Source organism: Salvia hispanica, chromosome 1 (genome assembly GCF_023119035.1).
Source record: "Salvia hispanica cultivar TCC Black 2014 chromosome 1, UniMelb_Shisp_WGS_1.0, whole genome shotgun sequence".
Classification (NCBI taxonomy): domain Eukaryota; kingdom Viridiplantae; phylum Streptophyta; class Magnoliopsida; order Lamiales; family Lamiaceae; genus Salvia; species Salvia hispanica.
The window spans coordinates 52,922,426-52,944,595 of NC_062965.1; the positions used below are offsets into that span (position 1 = coordinate 52,922,426).

General features: G+C 34.4%; 1 protein-coding gene across 1 annotated transcript; it reads left to right on the forward strand.

The window, feature by feature from the left end:
• Positions 1–2,210: 2,210 nt before the first annotated feature.
• Positions 2,211–3,532, forward strand: LOC125207497 (60S ribosomal protein L21-1-like). The gene is made up of 2 exons (XM_048106872.1): positions 2,211–2,499; positions 3,136–3,532. Exons 1-2 carry the CDS (start codon positions 2,263–2,265, stop codon positions 3,391–3,393), a joined length of 495 nt encoding a protein of 164 aa, XP_047962829.1. The 5' UTR covers positions 2,211–2,262; the 3' UTR covers positions 3,394–3,532.
• Positions 3,533–22,170: the final 18,638 nt, after the last annotated feature.

Consider the following 22,170-nt stretch of genomic DNA (forward strand, 5'->3'; position numbering starts at 1 on the left):
ACTTTTATGCCTTGTCTTCATTGGCATCGTCGGGGGTTTTGGAAATTTGGATTTCCCAGGGACCCAAAAAGCAGTGAAAACCATTTCTGAAGCTTTTCTCACAAGAATATACATCAAATCAGACCATCGACGACCTAACTCCCGTTTCTTTTTCGTTGCAGGTTCAGCCTCTCAACTCTGTTTTTGCTCACAGTGAGTAGTCATACCCCACAATCAGTTTCCTAAATTAGAACTCACATTGCTTCTTATGTTCAAACACTAAATTCTCTATTCTTTCGCCGAAAACAGGGAGACCACGGTGAGCACCCTCGGGCGTGCAGTGCTGATCATATGGCTCTTTGTGGTTCTGATCATCAACTCGAGCTATACTGCGAGTTTGACGTCCATACTCACAGTACAGCAGCTCTACTCTCCGATCAAAGGGATTGATAGTTTGAGAGACGGGACGACCCTATTGGGTACCAAGTGGGCTCTTTCGCGGAGCATTATCTGAGCGAAGGGATTGGATACCAAAGTCGAGGCTTAGGCCCTTTCGGATCACCGGAGGAGTATGCCATGGCGCTTAAGCGGCCCCAAGAAAGGAGGCGTTGCTGCTATTGTCGATGAACGGCCGTACATCGAACTTTTTTTGGCAAGCCAGTGCCAGTTCAGGATTATTGGTCAAGAGTTCACCAAAAGTGGCTGGGGATTTGTGAGTAACATCTAATTCTACTCCTTTTACATCACTTTTAAATATCATTTTGATTTCATCTTGTTAGAGTAGACGATTTTATGACTGAAATGTCACGATTGAAATTGCATAATTTCATTGGTAAATGGATTTACGACCCAATTTTCCCTAGTTGTAAAATCCGACTAGGTTGAGCACGTTGCACGTTATGTTACATGTACGAACCTACGAAAACGCCATTAATCTTAACAACTTTTATATTTTTTTTTCTAGGCATTTCCACGAGACTCGCCACTGGCCATTGACCTATCAACGCGATCCTAACCCTATCCGAGAAGGGGGACCTTCAACGGATCCATGACAAGTGGCTGACGACAAGCACATGCAGCTCAGACAACACGGAGCTTGAATCGGACCGGCTCCATCTAAAGAGCTTTTGGGGCCTCTATCTACTATGCGGTGTCGCGATGCTTCCTTGCGCTCGTCGTCTACTTCATCCAGATCATTAACAGGTACCGGCAAGCTGCCAGGGACGAGTTCACTTCGTCCGAGGGCAGCAGCTCGCGCTCCAAACGCATCCAAACGTTGCTGTCGTTGATTGATGAGAAGGAGGATATATCACGACGCGATCGGAAACGGAGAAAGCTAGAGATGTCGATGTTCAGAACAACGGGAAGCAGAAGCGAAAGGAGAGGGATTTGAGGAGCAACAGCTTCAACACAAAGAGTTGATGCCCTCACGACCCTTTTATTTACTTTTTATCGCTTTTCCGGTTACCGGGCATCGTGATGTTATCGTGCACAACGCTTTGTTCGTGCGCGATAACGATAAAAATACAAATGCAGATTTAAAAAAATGAACAGAGGAGCTCAAGTGATTTTATTTATGCTCATCAATGTTGAAGCTTCTATATGAGAAGTGTTGTATGTGTAAATAGTGGAAATTGTATATAATATAGTGGCATTTCGAATTGGAAAATTGGTTTACAAGAACATAAACTTTAATCAAATTTTGGTATTTTCACAAATTTTAAAATTAATCTAAAATATTATAAACTTTACATTTTGTTTGTTACTATTTTCCATGAGTCAAATAAGATATCTTGCAAAAATCTTAGTATTATCGTGGACAATCTGTTAATGTTTATATATTTTACATTCTTTTTAGGTTCGTGACAAGTAGGATAAAAAATCTAGTGAAAATCACTTTGATTTAATATCCCAAGAAGGATAAAAAATGCACGGAAATTGATTTGATATGTGATTGACTTTTAGAAAATAACAATAAAATGTAAAGTTTGTGATATTTTAGACGCTCACGAAATACCAATATTTAGCAAAATTCATGATTTTAGGGACCGATTTTCCTTTGGAATTTTCGATTGTATATTTGTATTAATGATTTTGTAGCACACCAATTTAATGGCACTTAAGATACTTATCATATCACTTCATTAGATTTTATATTAATATTTGTGTGTTAAATAACCACAAGGCCCAAATACAAAAGCCCATTGGAATAGCATAAACTGGAAACCCTAATATCTCTGTCGACTCAAATTGCATTTGATTTCTCAGAGAAATTGCAACAAAATGCCGGCGGGTCACGGATTGAGGTCGCGCACCAGAGATTCCTTCTCCCGCGCCTTCAGGAAGAAAGGTCCTACCCATCTCACCACCTACCTTCGGATCTTCAAAATCGGCGATTATGTCGACGTCAAGGTTAACGGATCTATCCACAAGGGTATGCCGCACAAGTTTTACCATGGCCGCACCGGTCGCGTCTGGAACGTCACCAAGCGCGCTGTCGGCGTCGAAGTCAACAAACAGGTTTGCTTTTTCTATCTATCTCGGCTGCTAATTCCATTTTTTTGAACCCTAACGATCTGCATTTTTGAGATCTAATGATAGCGTGAATTGAAAATTTGAGCAATTAGAATGTTATTTATATTAATCCTAATAGATTAGCTTTGAAAGTGAATTGCTTTTGAACGTTGTATTTCCTAATTCGGCTAATTAGGAATGTGGTAATTGTTTTAAACAAATTTTTGATATACTCCATGAATTTTAAGCAATGATAAATTTGTGCTATAGTTGTTTTACTAAATTGTATTTCCATGGTGAATTCTAATTTGAGCAATTAGAATTTTATGTTAATTTATATTAATAGATTAGGTTTGAAACTGAATCTCTTTTTAAGACTGTATATCCTAATTCAGCTAATTAGGAATGACTAGAACCATCTAAGATGGTTTAAACTTTATATTCCCTCCGACATTTCATTTTGCCCGCTCATTTTGAAAAAATAATTATAAATAGTTAAAGTGGAGAAACGATTGTAGAAAATGAAATGACTTTATTATTGTGAACGGAGGGAGTACAAATTTGTGATATACTCCATGAATGTTTAGTTATATTTCTGAATGGTGTATGTTTAAGCAAATGATGAATTTGGTTGTGGTAAAGGTTGGGAACAGGATCATCCGGAAGAGGATTCATGTTCGCGTGGAGCACGTCCAACCCTCGAGGTGCCATGAGGAGATCCAAGAGAGGATAAAGAAGAACGACAAATTGAAGGCTGAGGCGAAGGCTCAGGGCAAAATCATCAGCACCAAGAGACAGCCGGAGGGACCCAAGCCCGGTTTCATGGTCGAGGGTGCTACGCTAGAGACCGTCACTCCCATTCCATACGATGTCGTTAACGATCTCAAGGGTGGTTACTAAGCCTAAGCCTCACCATGTTTTGTTACTAAACTTGTGTGCTCTTTTTTCTTTAAGACCAATTTTGGCTTGCATTCCTCTTAAACTGGGATTTTGATGTCTGAATTTATTTTTCTTCATATTTATACTCTGTTTTCTTTAACTCATTCATCTCGCTACAAAGTGCGCCATATTCACATTCAACAATTATATCTATGCTATGTCTATTGTTCTACTTCTATTTTTGTCATATTATATACAATATCATGCATATGTATCTTTTTAATTGATTTTTCCCAACTTAAAGAATGGAAAAGTAAAAAAAACAAACTCAATATGCTTATTACTAACAGTAAAATAAATTAACATACATACAACAGAATATGTGATAACATAATCTTCGTCTATTAATACACCAAGTAAAACCCTAACTCTCAATTAACAGATTCCTATTACTACACCAAGTAAAACCTTAACTCTCAATTGACAGATTCCCTGTGACTGGAAAGTAATTGGACTCCGTGATTCCCCGTGATGGAAAGTAATTGGACTCCTATTCGCACGGAGGGAGTTATACACATGAACAAGTTATGTGGTAACAATATCTTCATCATTAGATTAAAATTAGGAAAAGTTTGCTACTGCATCAAATTATTATGCATTAAAAATAGTAAATAAAAACCATTGATTAAAATTCGACGATAATAAAAAAAATTTAATTACAAATATGTCCAAAAATAACCACTTTTAATTATAAACACTAGTTTAATTATAGACCAAAGTCCAAAATTGGCCATTTACATTTTGCTCTATAAATCTTTTTTATCCTTTACATTAAGTTTGTTATCTTTTGTTCCCAAATGACAAAAATTTGAACTTAAAGTCCGACTATTCAGTTTAAGTTCTTTTTGATAGTATCTGAACATTTGCATGTCGGGAGGATGAACACCTTCACCAGCCAACTTTAGGGAGACCCCTGTTCCATTTCCATTTGTATACACTGTTCTCGAGTAGGGTATATTGTCATGTAATATAGATATTTAGTATAGCCAAAGCACATAAATATTTCTTATAATAAAATACTGGTGAAACATTGTTAAATAGCTGAAATTATGTTTGAATCGTAGAAAGCCCACTTAATAATTTTCTAAAACTTTCAACATACACTTCCCGTCTTAAAAAATACTAATGATAAGGCTTTTAGCTAAATAATCTAATGCATCTGTCTTATACGGCCTACTTATAGAGATATGCTTCCTACTTCCGATAAGCAGTTTTCGCAAATTTAACTATTTAGAATTAATTATACAAAGTTGAAGGACTTAAATAAATAGTACTAGGAAATAAATTAAGTTGGATCTCAATTAAAACTAAATTTGTAACGTGGGAGACTTTGATTAAAAATAAACCCAGCAACTAGGATTTGAAATTAATCCCAACAATTGGGCCCAATTTAGTTCATTGTCTTCCCCGATTGAAACCTAGCTCTCTCTCTCTCTCTCTCGCCGGATCACTAATTATCCCTTGGATAAACTAAAGCTATGACGGTAAGTATTAGTATATGATATTTCAATTTTGTATCTAGTCTAGTGATGACTAATTATAATATGTGAATTGTAGACGGGGAATGAAAATAGAATCAGCAACTTGCCTACTGATCTTCTCATATCTATAATCTCTCGACTCACCGTCCTAGAAGCTACTACTACTTCCATACTTTCAACTCACTGGCGGTATCTCCATCGCTACATCACTCATCTCAATTTCCCAATATATTTACCTAGGGTTGATATGAACGATCCCTACATATTTGTTGTCACACGGGTCTTGCATTTACAAGAGGCGGTCGGATAAAAGAGTTCAGGTTGTGCATGTCTAGTTTTCAAGATGGTATGGATAAATGGTTTGAGTTTGCCCTATCTAAGAAACTGAAATAATTCATTTACGGGGTCACCGTTATTGATTACCGTATATTGATTACAAGGCTCTGTTTCTTAGATTAAAATACGAATAATGGATTTGAATGCCAAAGATTTGTGTCTATTTGGGCCCCTGGAATGACCGATCAAGACTTGAAGCTTTTGTTATCCAATTGCATTGCTCTTGAATCCAAAACTTGGTATCCTTTGATTTGGGAAAAATGTCTCAATTGTTGGTCACACAAAACGAAGCATTTGAACCTGTCTTCTTGAAAGCTTGCCCCTTGTGATTCCCAATGCTATTAGCCTCGTTTCTTTGGCTCTTCTTGAACGATAGATGCTCCATGAAACTTAGTAATACCCCAAGCCCCCAACTCTATTTTGAAGAATTTTTTCCTCTAAAATTGCTTGATGAGCTCCTTCGGAATCCCCTTGTATGCGTGACCAACTCCAAATAATGCACATCACCGCTAGAGTTGAATCTAACTGTGAGGTAAAAATTTTAAATTTAAATTATTTTATCTTTTATGTGTGTGTGTGTATCATGTGTCCGTAAAATTGTGATTTTAATTTCAGATGTATAAATGTATCAGTAAAGGGTTGATCTTGTAAATGTAAAACATCTAGAGTTGCCTTTATTGCATGAAGTTTAGTCTCCCCTTATTTTTGAGCAATTTTTTTTCGTTTGGTTCGTTTGGTTGAAGCATTAGTTCATTGGACAAACTTGTGATAAAGGTATGCTTTAAATTTTGGGTGTATGATATATGTTGATGAATCGCTTGCATCAATTGACTCATGTTTATAATTTGTCAAAACCCTTGTTTTTACCCCTAAATGATGAATGCACGTTGGAAACATATTTTGGGAAAGATGTGAGTTGTTCCCAAATATTTGGAAATCTAAATTTGTGCTCCATCACAATTGGCTTTAACTTTGTCCTAATTGATAATGCTAGTAGATCTCTTCAAAAAATGTCCTGGTGGCCAAAAGAAGGATTACCGGCGATGATTTTCCATTCGCTGGTAGTTTTTCGGGTTATGCTTTTGTCTTTTTTTCTAGTACTACCCTTTATAACTTAATTTATTTCAAAATGCAAAACAGTTTCTAAATTTTACTGTATTATTTATTTTTAATATTTTCATACCTTCCTTTGAATAAATGTGTCATTTTGCTTGCCTTGCTATTGAGTATAGATGATAATAACCACGCCTTGTTTTTTCCCTTTTTTAATCAAAATAATTCAATTGAAACCAATAGGAAAATTATAGTTCAAAGAAGAACGGTAAAAGGTTGAGATTAAATTTAATGAAGATGGCGTACAAACACTATAACCCAAAGTTGATCTTTGGTTTTTTATTTCGTTCCTTTTATTTATATTTTTTGAGGAAAGTGTTTATAACTTATTCATCTCCCTTTTTTTAGCTTCAAATAGAAATATATAAAAGTAAGATTACATCCAAAATTTTTTAATTTCCTTTTTTTTCATTTCTTAAAATTTTTTAAAATTTATACAAATAATAGGGGACATATTACACATTAAATTTAGATTGAAACATAATATCTATCAAACTCAATTTATACGATTAAAACTTGGTATTGGAAACTAAAGAATAAAATTAAGTAGTATATTTTTCAAAGAAATAAATAATCAAAATAATAATAGTATTATTCTTTAATGAATCATTTGAATCCAAACCAAAATAATTGGGGGCCTGATAGATGATCTAATAAGGAAAGAAACTCAATAAAGTTTGATCAGACCCATTAATTTTGTGAGTGTACTTGTGCATTTGTCAAATTATCATATCATGCTGAAAATTGTCCGTCTCGACTCTCCGTTATAGCTTATAGGTATCGCCCTTTATTTTATCAATTAATTATTGTCCAATTATTTTATGATTACTTTTAGTTTATTGTGAAGGGATTTATCTTTGAGATTCAATCAATATCTCAGCTTCGGCCCAGATGATAAATATTAATCAAGTCACATTATCTATTAATATTTCAAAGCCCAAACAATTTGATAAGCAATTAGTACTAATGTGCATATTTATGTCGTCCATTAGTTTAGTCTAGGGCAACTAATTCAATCTTCCTTCACTTTCACCATCATTTCTAACTGCATTTTTTTTTCCTGTCGTCCCATCGAGCTGCCGGCGAGGTTCGTATCACCGATTTTCGATTTTTATTGGATAGACCAATTAAAGTTATATGACATTGATTTTCCATTTTCCATTTTTATTTCATATTTCACATGTTTCAATGTTGTACATATTACATCCATATTACATATGATCTTTTGATCAATCAGTTGATGCAGATTTATTATATCTGTTTCGTATTATTGTTTAATTGGATAAAACAATTGTAATATGTTAATTGCAGATGATTCATGAAGATATTATAAGCAAATTGCCTAGGGATATTCGATGTCTATTATCTCTCGATTGGACGCCCAAGAAGCTACTTCTACTTGCATACTTTCAAAATCTTGGCGACATCTCCATACCTACGTCACTCATCTCAATTTCCTGAAATATAGATATGAGGACTGACACATTATCGAATTACGTAAATATGGTTGACCATGTCTTGAAATCACATAGGGGCAATCGGATAAAAAGTTCAAGTTGCGCATCCCCGGAGGTGGCAATTTTGAGAATTGGTTCGAGTTTGCCATAACTAAGAAAGCTGAAATAATTCATTTAGGTGGTGTGGGTAATTTTGATTATGAAGGTCTATTTCTTAGACTTCCAAATAAGAACAATGGATTTGATTGCCTTAAAAATTTGTATCTATCTCACTCTAAAATGACTGATCATGACTTTGAGCTTCTTATTTCCAATTGCCTTGTTCTTGAATGTTTGGCAATTGTGTTATGCATCAAGTTGAAGAATGTCTCAATTGTTGGCCACTCAAAATTGAAGCATTTAAACTTATCTTTCCTTTGGGGATTGGATCCATTATGATTCGTGATGCGATTAACTTGCTTTCCTTGACGTGCTGTGAATGGAGAATTGGATGTAGCGTGCAACTTAGTAATATTCCGAAACTTTCCAAACTCGATGTCAGAGATAATATTCGTAACAAAGTGACGCATGTTCAGTTACTTGATGGAATGCCATCTTGCGTACGCGACCAACTCCAGCTATTGCGCCTCTCGTCTAAGGCTGTTTCTATGTATGAGGTAATGAATCATCTTTCTTTGTGTTGAATATTAATGCATGCGATTTTAATTTGCAGGTAAATCTTGAGTTGCTGAATAATTCTTGGCTTCAATTCATCAATATAAAATATCTCGAATTATGCTCGATATGTCAAATGATCCTAACTGGTATTATTTTCCACGCTATGCCTGCCGTTTGGTTGAAGCATGTCGTTCTTTACAAAAACTAGTGATAAAGGTATGCAACAATTTTAGGAATATTACATTTGTATATGTTGATGTAGCAGTCACCACATTTGACATGTTTATAATATTTCTTGTAGTTTCTACACACGCCGACGTTAATCCTGACGGAATTCGAGACAGAAACATATGGTCATCCGGGTTGTGACTTGTCTCAAAAGTATTTGGAAATCTCAGGATATTCGGGTTCTTCATCTGAACGAGAATTGACTTTGTACGTCTTCAGTAATGCTACAGCTCTTCAAAAATTGACCGTTGTGGCCTGTGATGAAGAGGCATTATCTCGTGCACGCCTTGATTTTGAACATATTAATTCAGTTAGTTTCTTTAGTTATTAAACTGCAACAATCTTAACTATGGTTTTTATTTGCTTGATAAGTTATCTCATTTCAAAAGAGAGAATAATGATACTGGGTTTACAAGATGAAATTCAAACTGGATAGTCAACATTTACTAAGAATATTATTGATAGAAAGAAGGAGAATTTGAATGCAATGCAGAAACAAATGTCCAATCCATGTGTGGCTTGTTTCAAAAGTACTTAATTGGAAATCGTAGGATTTTGGGTTTGTCATCGGAATGAGAATTAGCTGTGCATGTCATTAATAATGATACTTCTCTTCAAAAATTGATACTATATGGGACTTATTTCAAAAGTATTTGGAAATCTTGGAATATTCGCATTTTTTCGTGGGAGCGGGAAATGGTACCAATAATGCTATATCTCTTCGAAGCTCGTGCGTCCCATTATTTTTGCATATATAAACCAGTTGGTTTTTTTTTTTTTTTTTTTTGGTTTAGTTTTTATGTGCTTTGTGTTGGTAATTTCTTTTATTTCAAGTGAATAAGAGTTTCGAAAATATTAATGATTTTTTTAGTCTTTTATACCTTCATTTGAATGGCAATTACGTTTTGGATGGTTTGAGTGATGAGATACATTTTTTAACTAGTAAATCCACATAATACATATCAATTACTAAATTATTAATTATCTAAGCTATCACTCAAATTAAATGGGAAATGACCTACTAGAATGTTCCTCTCACATCGCATGGTTATTAATATTCCTATAACGAGGGCCTAATTTCCCTTAGTATCGGTCGAAAATGTTACGATTATCCCCTCAATCCGATGACTTTTTAGTGGAGTAATTAAGGATAAACGAAGTGATTAATATAATTTATTCTTATAATTCAATAAGCATTTAATAAATTTTAACCAAAACAAATTTCCATAAATACAAAGGGTAAAAGATCGAAAATTGTACTCCTAGTTATTATAAACCGAAAATTGAGATAGCATGTGTAGATGGTGCATGAAGATAGAATCAGCAATTTGCCGACCGATATTCTCGTCTCTATAATCTCTCGATTAACCGTCCATGAAGCGACTTCTACTAGCATACTTTCATCTCGTTGGCGACATCTTCATGCCTACATCACTCATCTCAATTTCACAAAATATGCACTCGATAACATAGATCAAATCATTTACAAGGGATCGATGTCACACAGATATAGTCAATCATGTCTTGAATTCACATAGAGGCAGTCGGATAAAAGAGTTAAGGTTGGACCTTTATAGATGTGACATGTTTGTGATTGAGAGGTGCTTCGAGTTTGCCCTAACTAAGAGAGCTGAAATAATTCATATTTCACTATGTGGTCTTACATTTCATAGACTTCCGGATAGAATGGTCTTGAATGCCTTAAAGATTTGTCTCTAATTGACATTGAAATGACTGATCAATACTTTCAGTTTGTGGTCTCCAATTGTCCTGTTCTAGAATGTTTGACAATTAAATATTCTAGCAAGTTGGAAAATGTCTCAATAGTTGGCCCCTCCAAATTGAAGCATTTAAACTTGTCTTTCCTTTCGGGAATTAGATCCATGGTGATTCGCAACGCTATTAGTTTGGTTTCTTTGACATGCTTTGAATGCAGAAGTGAATGTAGTATGCAACTTAGTAATATTCCGAAACTTACGAAACTCGATCTTAGAGATTGTAGTAATAGTCGAACTCAAGTTGAGTTCCTTTCCCAAATGCCATTTTGCATACGCGACCAACTCCAACTATTGCGACGTTGATCTCTCATTGATTTTCTAACCCTAGTCCCCAAAAAAGAAATTAATTCAAATTTTCAGCAGGATATAAAATTGAGAGATTAATAAAAGAGAGACGAAGAACTAAGCTACACTGCATTGTCAATTGCGGCATTGTTGAGCACAATATTTCTTCTCCAATGAGTATATGCATAGTGCAATGGATATGAGCCATGTTAGAATTCAATGGTGCTTCTATGAAATGTGTATAGTAATGTTTAATAATGAAAAGTATATTAAATAATATCCCATCCGTTTCCTATAAATAGAAACACTTTTCTCTATATGGGGTGTGACCGATATTCCACTAAGACACTTTTCTTTCTATCTCTCTTGTACTTTACCAATTTTGCATTAAAACTCGTGTCATTCTAAAAAGTCAAATCTTTAGCGAACGGAGAGAGTATGAATGTATGATATTTATTACATTTAAAATGAATACCATTATTATACTTATTTTGAATGAATAGTGCAAATTAATGTGAAAGACGCAAGGAGATGGTATTTCATTGTAAGAGTTGAGACTTGACGAAAAAAAATAGTGGAATGATGACATGACGAAGGATCGAGGCGTGGCAAGAGGGCTCTTGTTGTTGATGCTCTAATTATATTCATTGCATATGATAGTAATCCAATGGTTAATATATGACTAAATTTGAAAATCTAATTGTCAATAAATAATTACTCTATTTGTTATGCATTAATAATGAGTTGTTATTATCAGTATATGATTACTAATGGATTCATTAACTATTTTCTTAACAAGCATAAAGATCACCATTTAATAATAATAATATATTAAATTATATTCATTGCGATTGATTAGAACTTAGGTGAGACAGAGGGAGTTTGATACTTGATAGCAATGGCATAAAACTGAGATGGGAGAATGACGTTGAATTAAGGAAATTTACCATACATTGTTTAATATTTATAATAAAAAATAAAAATATGGTAACTCAGCTAATTAAGGCAACTCAGTTAATATACAATCAGTCTCTCTCTCTCTATATATATGTATAGGATTATAAATAGGAGTGTTCTCTATTCTCGTTTCGTTTCGTTTCCGTCGGGGTCATTATATTATCAACCAAAGTCATGGTACATCAATTTCTTTCCTCTAAATTCTTTTATACTATATGGGTTTTCTCATCGATACTCAACGGCTAAAACAATTATAATTGCCCTTTTTTGTTTAAATTTAAATTTGAAAGCGTTACACTTATCAATTCAGTTTAAGCAAATAAATTTAAAACTACTATCCCTGGTATTTTTACCCTCCATTCATTGTTTGTTTCCATAAAGTTTGCATTATATATAACATAAAATTATTTTTTAATTGGATAGAGTAATTATAATTAATATGTGAAATAATGCAGGTGGTGCAGGATGATAGAATCAGCGAATTGCCCAATGATATTCTAATATCTATAATTTCACGGCTTACCATCCGAGAAGCTACTGCAACTTGCGTACTTTCAACTTGTTGGCGACATCTGCATTACTATGTCACTCATCTCAATTTCCCAAAATATGAGATTGGTGAAACAGTATCAGACTACCTATGTATAGTTAACCATGTCTTGAATTCACATAAAGGACGTCGAATAAAAGAGTTGAGGGTGGATAGGGCCGAAGGTCATGAGAGGTGGTTTGAGTTTGCCCTGACTAAGAAAGCGGAACGAATTCATATAGCTGAAGTTGGTATTGAATTTCATGGACTCCCAAATGGTCTTCAATGCCTTAAAGAACTGAGTCTATCTAGCATTGAAATAACCGATCAAGACCTTAAGCTTTTGGTCTCCAATTGCCTTGTTCTTGAATGTTTGGCAATTAAGTATTCTACCAGGTGTGAAAATGTGTCAATTGTTGGCCACTCAAAACTGAAGCATTTAAACTTCACCTACCTTCGGAGAATTAGATCCATTATGATTCACGACCTGATTAGTCTCGTTTCTTTGACGTGTTATGAATTGGGAAGCGGATGTAGTGTGCAACTTAGTTATATTCCGAAGCTTACCAAACTCGATCTTAGAGACAGTCGTAATAGACTGATGCATGTTGAATTCCTTGCCGGAATGCCATCTTGCATACGCGACCAACTCAAACTATTGCGCCTCTCGTCTCAGTATACTTGTAGGTATAAGGTAATGATTCGTCTTTTCATTTTACATTTCTTCTACACATGTCAAATATTAATGTATGTGATTTTAATTTGCAGCGGAATCATGGATTGTTGAATGATTTGTCGCTTCAACTTGTAAATATAACACATCTACAATTTGTGCTTGACATACGGGATGATTCTAACTGGCATTACTTTTCAAGCTATGCATGTCGTTTGGTCGAAGCATGTGGTTCATTGCAAAAACTTATGATAAAGGTATGTATTAACTAGTCATTAATTTGTTTTATATGTACTATATATGTTGGCAAATGTCATTACATAATTTAACACATGTTTATAAATTTTCTTGTAGTTTCTTCCTTCACCGGAGTTGGGTTGGGGGGATGTCAAAGATGAAACATATGACCATTATGGCTGTGACTTGTCTCTAAAATATTTGGAAATATCAGGATATTCGGGTTTCGACTCGGAATGGAGATTGACTCTGAACCTCATCAATAACGTTACATCTTTTCAAAAGATGATTGTTGTGGCATGTGATGAAGAGGCACTTGCTCGTGCACACCATGATTTTCGACATATTACAACAGCTAGTTTTTTAGTTACTCCTATTTAACTGCAACAATTTTAAGAATAGCTTTTGTTTAGTTGTTGTGAATTTATTTTATTTTAAGAGGATAAGAGTTTTCGAAAATATTTGTGTCTTGTGACTATTGATAGTGTCATTCAAATGGCAATTACATTTTCGTTCTCAAACAGATCTCCAAATACAAAGGGTAAAATATCATAGATTGTAGTAGTTGTTAGTAGTTACTTTTACTATCCGTAGGCGCTTATTATATATCACAAATTAGGAGTATTCCATTTGTCTCGTTATAAATAAAATATTTTTTTATTTTGAGTTGTTCCACTAAAATTAAATATTACCTAAAATAAAAACATATTCACTAAATTAAAATTAAATATTTCCTAAAATAGAAACAAATACACTAAAATTAAATGTTTCCTAAAATAGAAACTACATCTATTTTTTCTTTCTCTTATTTTATTCTCGCTCCACTTAATTCACAAAATAAAAATATAAAATCTTGTAATTAATGAAAAACAAATGTTTCGTATTTAGTGGTACGTGGTATATATACCTGTAAATCGAATATTGAGATTGCGTATCTTCCATTCAACCCTTATAGCTCATCTTGGTTAGCTATTATTATTACCACTGACGAAGATAGGAATTTAACTTTTTTATTTGTCTATTTTATTTTTGTTAACACTTCCTATTTTTTCAAATACACAAGCTATCGATTTAAAATTACACACACTTTATTTTTTTTTACACGCTTAGGATTAAAAAAATCTCCGTATATAATTAATTATTATACACAATAAATCATTTTAAAAAATTTGATTGTTTTGTAAAATAAATACATGTCGTATATGCATAATAGTTTAATTATATTATCCTTACGTTTTGTACATTAGATTAGTTTGGATATTAAAAGTTGTTGAAGCATTGAATCCTGATCCAAATCCTATTCCAACCAGGAATTAATTTTAATTTAATTTTATATTTGTATATGCACATATTTCATATGATGAATTAAATATCAAATCAAGATATGAAGAAATATAGGTTTAGTTAATTTAACGTTATATCAAATAAAAGGTAGGGCTTCAAAATTGTTCGAGCTGATTAGAGCGATGATCGCATCACTGATTATCATGTTTTACCCTTTTGCACGATAGGCTAGACTAAAACGACGTAAGCTAGTATCATACTATCATTTTAACTTGGTTGCAATTAGTAAAATTGCTGTATAAATGATTATTGTGTGTTTTTCCCTTACTAAATCTGAGTTATTATATGATCTTTTACACAATCTATTGATACTGGTTGTTTTTCTTATTTTTTAAATTTGAAGGAGTAATTATTGTATGTGAATTGCAGATGGAGCATGAAGATAGAATTAGCAAATTGCCGAGTGATATTTTGATATCCATCATCTCTCGGCTGCTAATCCGAGAAGCTACTTCTACATGCGTACTATCAACTCGTTGGCGACATCTTCACACCTACAACACTCATCTCAATTTTCCAACATACAAAATGGGGATCGACGTCAAACCATATTGCATAAATATGGTCAATCATATCTTGAATTCACATAGAGGCAGTCGGATAAAAGAGTTTAGGTTGGAAATTTTAGAACATGATATGTTTGAGACTGAGTGGTGGTTCAAGTTTGCCCTAGCCAAGAAAGCCGAAATAATTCATATTTTTCTTTCTGGTATGGTAGTTCATGGATTTCCAAATACGAATGGTCTTAAATGCCTTAAAGATTTGTCTCTAATTGACATTCAAATGAACGATCACGACTTTAAACTTTTGGTCTCCAATTGTGTTGCTCTTGAACGTTTGACAATTAAATGTTTAGGTAAGTCGGAAAATGTCTGAATAGTTGGTCTCTCCAAATTGAAGCATTTAAACTTGTCATTCTTTTGGAGCGTTAGATCCATTGTGATTCGTGATGCAATTAGTCTGGTTTCTTTAACGTGTTGTGGGTGGAGAAGTGGATGTAACATGCAACTTAGTAATATTCCGAAGCTTACAAAACTCGATCTTAGAGATTGTCGTAATAGTATGACGCAAGTTGAGTTTCTTGCCAAAATACCATCTTGCACACGCGACCAACTCCAACTATTGCACCTCTCATCTTGGTCTGATTCTATGCATAAGGTAATGATTCACCTTTTTCTTTTCCATTTATTCTGTACACATTAAATATTAACATATGTGATTTTAATTTGCAGTTGAATCTTGACTTGTTGAACGATATGTCGCTTCAACATAAAAATATTAAACATCTAGAGTTCGTGGTTGATTGGTCGTCGATGGATCCTAACTGGAATTATGCTTCACACTCAGCATGGCACTTGGTTGAAGCATGTGGTTAATTAGAAAAGGAAGCATCAAGTTTTGGGTATAATATATTTATGTTAGAATACAGTGGTTGTAAAATATTTACGAAATGTTTCTTCGTTCTCACAATGGCTACGAATCACATGATACACCTCAATTAAGAGCTTTGGAAATCTAGTTGAGAAGTAAGTGTTGAATCCAGGGACGGAACTAGAATTTTAAGGAAGCCGGTGCTGAATTTAAAAATAATGTTAAAATATTTAATTTTATTTTTATTTATAATATTTTATACTAGTTTTTAGGAGACACTAAATTATTATAATTGTATTAATCGGATCATCGTGACTTTAAACTATAAATAATAGTTATCAAATTTTTTTTGATAAAATATTTCAATAATATTTGGGTCACTTGAATACTCTATATGCTCTTCTAATATAGTAGTACATGGAAGACAGAGGTCTATAACTTTACCATCAATTTTTTATAGTAAGAAGTATTACGCTATGACATACTACCCCGTCCCTGAAAATTTGTCCCATTTTTTCATTTCTGTCCGTCACTTTATTCCATTTATAGTAGTGGATCCATATTCCACTAACTCATTTCTACTCACATTTTATTATAAAACTAATATATAAAAGTAGGATCCACAATCCACTAACTTTTTCAACTCACTTTCCATTACATTTCTTAAAATTCGTGTCGGGTCAAAGTGGGACAAATTTTGGAGAACGGAGGCAGTATAATAATAATATGTATAAAAAGTAATAGTATATAAATATTCATAATATTGAAAAAATAGATTAATATAAAAAAGAGACTGAAGAAATATCCAAAATAAAGTATACACTATAATAGGGAAATGTTAAGATGAAGATCACAAAAATATTAAACTAGAAATGGTGCGTGGAAACTTGGAATATGATAGACTATTTATTATTGCATCTTCTTAATAATGTGAAGCTGTATAAATAAAAGAATTAATATACAAATTAATTAGATACTTAGAAATTTGGGCTTCCATTTCAATTACTAATCTCTAATGACCCAAGCCCAACATAGCATATACTAACTTATAGCCCAGTAAGGCTATCTTCTTCCCCAAATCAAATTTCTCACACGCACAGTTGCAGAACGACGATGGCGGCCACCAGGGTGGGGATTTGAATCCTTCTGGAACTGTCGTACCTATACCGCCTGAAGCGGCCAATGTCGTTGATGAAGGCGCTTTCCATCTTCTCGTCCCATTTCCCATCCAACGCGGCTTTCCCTACGTGCTCTAGGGCCCCGAGTAGGTCGGACACGCCACTTCCAAATAAGAATAATGGATTAAATAATTTGTATCTATCTCACTCTAAAATGACTGCTCATGACTTTGAGCTTCTTATTTCCAATTGCCTTGTTATTGATTGTTTGACCATTGTGTTATGCATCAAGTTGGAGAATGTCTTGAATTGGTGGCCACTCAAAATTGAAGCATTTAAACTTATCTTTCCTTTGGGGGATTGGATCCATTATGATTCGCGATGCTATTAACTTGATATCCTTAATGTGCTGTGAATGGAGAATTGGATGTAGCGTGCAACTTAGTAATATTCCGAAACTTTCCAAACTTGATGTCAGAGATAATATTCATAACAAAGTGACACATGTACAGTTCCTTGATGGAATGCCATCTTGCATACGCGACCAACTCCAGCTGTTGCGCCTCTCGTCTAAGGCTGTTTCTGTGTATGAGTAATGAATCATTTTTTCTTTGTGTTGTACACTCTCGTGGGCGTGTGCCACAAGGTAGGAGAGCCCGCACATGAATGTTTGTCTTTGTTTTTCTATTTCTTCTACACATTTAAAATATTAATGTATGTGATTTTAATTGCAGATGAATCTTGAGTTGTAGAAAAATTCGTCGCTTCAACTTGTGAACATAAAACATCTAGAGTTAGTGCTTGATATGACGAACGATTCTAAACTCCCTCTGTCTACAAAAAATAGAGCACATTTCCGTCTACAAAAAATAGAGCACATTTACCATTTTTGGCCGTCCACAAAAAATAGAGCACATTCATTTATGGAATGTTTTGAACAAAATAAAAACCCACACATCATTTTATTTACCACTTATGCCACTACTTATCTCTTACTTTTTTCTCTTTCTCTCTTACTTTTTCCCTTCTCTCTTATGGTCACGACCGCCCTTCTAGGATATAATAAATGCGACGATCGCGACCTAGGCGGACTTAAATGCAACAAAGAACGTAGGCTAGGGTTTCATTAAAAGGGTTTGACCAAAGTAATTAATGAACAATTAAAACAATAAGGCAACGACTTAACAATGAAATCCAATGAAGAATAGATATCACAATTTATGCTCAAAACGACAAGGGTTTAATATAATCCAAAATGTATCATGTCTCGATATTCTATACAAAATGGAATAAGTCCAAACTCAATCAAATGATAAGAAGTTCATGTTTCAGCGGAAGCATCCACGAGAAAAGTGAAGTCATGTATGAAAACACAACTCCACTCGAAGTTTCAAAATGACCATATTATTATTCAATTAATTTGCTCAACACCGCCAACCGCTCGTTACTGCTCAACCTGCACATAGGGAAAACACATGTAGGGCTGAGTACTTTAAACATACTCAGTGGACTCATGCCAAAACATTTTAATAGATATGTCATCCTTACCATAGTGAACTCGAGTTTGCATTTATAAAAGAATATCATCGAGTATCACTAAATAATTTAATAGACTGTCCAGTCAAACAATTTCCCCAATTTTCTCAACATTCCACAATTCACATCAATTCCATAGTGCGACGAAAGTGTGGCCACACTATTCGCCCGCCCACGAGACCGGCCGACTAGCAAGGACGGCTCCCGATCCTAACCGTGTACACTAGCCTGATAGGGTTTGCGGCCCTACTCGGACCCGAATTCATTTATATAGCCCTATAGCCTAATGGAGCGAACTCACAGACATCAGGCACACAACATCATCAAAACAATCACAGGCATGGTATAACGTAACCACCCTTATAACACCATAATCATTATTTTGGTAATAAAAGAGTTTAGTAAATAAAGCCCACCTCGACTCATTAGATCTTAAGTACGCTCTTCCCCTTGCTATCGAGCCGAGAGCACGAGTTATCATCTTTAAATTATGTGTATCACAAGTAAATCTCAATCATCTACTCAAAATCATGCATGTTCACAACGTTTCCCCTTTTCCCATCGATTCGTTTTATATTGTCTTTCAAAAAATCAAGACATGCTCATCATATAAATTTTATTCGCACTACAACTCCAGATCTATCATCAAATCATGTTACGCATGAGTGTTCTTCAACACACATCACACGCACACACACAACACACACGCACGCACGTCGATGCTCACACATACACACGCACATCACTTCCCATTCATAAATTGTTTTCCCTTTTCACTCGATCTATATGCATGAGGGTTCAAGAACACCGATTAATCGGCTAGATGAGAAAAGATAGATCAAAATACCTCTTCTTGATAAAAACGATCGGTAGAAACAAAGTAAACTCTTGATTCTTCAATAATTCTTGAGGCTTCAACTTGAATTCTTCTCAAAAGATGAAGAAATCTTGGAGAAAAACAGAAGAAAATTTGAGAGAGAGTGGGAGAGAAAGTGGCGTGAATTGAGAAAGAGAGGGAGGCGTGTAGTTTGATTTTAGGTTTAGGGTTTCACTCTTATTTATAAAGTGCAAAATGTAATATCTTTAATTAAATAAATTAAAGATTCGAGAAGATTTGGAGGAGGGAGTTGGCATGATATTTTGTAGAGAATAAGGAGGAAATTTCAAAATCTGGGCTATTTAATTAGCCTATGAGGTTTAGGGTTTAGGGTTTTACGGAGTAGAATAAAATTTCACGGAGCAGAATAAAATAATAAATCCTCCCAATAAAAATATGGAGTAGGCAATTTTTTATTCCTCTTCCACAAGGAATTAAATTCAAATCCTAATTTAAATAGGATATGACAAAATCTCCTTAGATATGGTAAGATATGCTAGAATATTTATATTTATCCATGGAAGGGAATAAATAAGGGATCAAATAATATAATAAAATAATTCCTTCTCCCATAAATAAGAGATTTTCGAAAATCTCTATGTATAAGCATAGGGGTCGATTTTCTCATGGAGAAATAAGGAATACTCAGACTTTGGATTTAATTTGGATAAATATCCCAAGCAATTAATTAAATCCAAGAAAAATAGGATTCCTCTCCAATAAAACATGGTGGTCGAAAATTCCAAATAAAATGTGTATGGTATTTATGAAGATCCTATTTAATCTCACTCATCCCTTAGGGAATAATTCACCCCAATATGATTTCACCTCGCATCAAATATTCACACGATCACACCACAAATTCAACTCTTTTGACTATTCCACCTCCACGTCACATTTTTTTTCAACGACATTGACCATTCCACGGCCACGTCACATTTTCAACAATATAGACTATTCAATAGCCGCGTCATATAATCAACAGGTTTGACTATTCAACTCAATCTCAACTCTAAATCGCAATTAGGTCACAAAGACTCATGCAATTAATTCACTCATCATTTAATCCTCATAGTTCACGGTATTAAAAGCATTTAATGCAAAAATTTTGTGGTTCGAAAATTAGGGTTCAAAAAGTGGGGCGTTACACTTACTTTACCAATTCTACTTTTTCCCTTCTTTCTTACTTTACCAATTCTACATTAAAACCCGTGCTGTACATCTCCAATTGGTCTATTTTTTTTGGACGGAGGGAGTATTATTTTCCACGCTATGCCTGCCGTTTGGTTGAAGCATGTCGTTCTTTACAAAAACTAGTGATAAAGGTATGCAACAGTGTGTATTACATTTGTATATGTTGATGTAGTAGTCACCACATTTGAGACATATTTATAATATTTCTGGTAGTTTCTACACACGCCGGCGTAATCCTGACGGAGGCGGAAACATATGGTCATCCTGGTTGTGACTTTGTCTCAAAAGTATTTGGAAATCTCAGGATATTCAGGTTCTTCATCGGAACGAGAATTGGCTTTGTACGTCATCAATAATGTTATAGTTCTACAAAAAGTGACCGTTGTGGCATGTGGTCAGAGACGGATCTATATGCAATTCACAAGGGGCAAATGCCCCACCTAAAAAAATTTATGTATACTACTTTTAATAGTTAATTTTAATTTTTGTTTAAATATCCTTATTTTTGCCCTTTCTTAATGTATTAAAACATTTTTATGTATATTTTTGCCCCATCTATGTAGAATTTCTGGCTCCGTTCCTGCATGTGGTGAAGAGGCATTATCTTGTGCACGCCTCGATTTTCAACATATTGATTCAGTTAGATTCTTTAGTTATTAAACTGCAACGTAACAATCTTAACTATGGCTTTTATTTGCTTGATAAGTTATTTCATTTCAAAAGAGAGAATAATGATACTGGGTTTAGAAGAGGGAATTCAATGCAGAAACATATGACCATCCAATGTGTTTTGCTTGTTTCAAAAGTATTTGGAAATCATAAGATTTTGGGTATTGTCATCGGAACGAGAATTAGATGTGTATGTCATTAATAATGATACTCTCTCTTCAAATATTGATCCTAAGTGGGACTTATTTCGTAAGTATTTGGAAACTTGAGAATATTCGATTTTTTTTCGTCGGAACGGGAATTGGTATCAATAATGCTATGTCCCTCCGAAGCTCGTGCATCCCATTATTAATTTTTCATATATTAAATGATGTGAATCCGGGAAGCGCCAAACCAATAGAAGGAACAAAGGCATCCAATGAACCACACCGGAGCTAGGGTCCGTTTCAAACATCAATATACCTATTAAGATGGTGTCCAAATTCTCTTCTAAGACCACCATTGTCTTCATCGTCAAAAGAGCTTCACCTGAGTACCTTATACGCCTCAATTGGAGCTCGGATGAGGAAGTTATGGTCGTTTTACAAAAGCCGTGCAGTCCAACAAGTAAAACGTCCGACCACATAGAGTTTGCCCGGGTTGGAGAGGAAAAACGCCCGACCCGGGCATTTTGTACGACTTGCGATTTTTGCTCCTTTTTTACTCTTTTGTTTGACACTTTTAACCTCTAGTATAAATACCCATGTCTATGGTTTTTGCAATTAAGACTTTGAACATTGTTGAAGAACAAAGACTCCATTTGTGAGCACCGATCTTCATTTGAAGATTTATCAAAATCCCTTGTGGTTGCATTCCAATCTATTGCCAGACTTAGGTTGAATGTTAAGGTATGCAATTA

Excerpts from the sequence above, each read along its gene's own strand:
- LOC125207497 (XM_048106872.1), top strand. The coding sequence starts at position 2,263 with ATGCCGGCGGGTCACGGATTGAGGTCGCGCACCAGAGATTCCTTCTCC. Across the intron at positions 2,500-3,135 it reads GCGTCGAAGTCAACAAACAG|GTTGGGAACAGGATCATCCG; the intron begins GTTTGCTTTTTC and ends GTTGTGGTAAAG.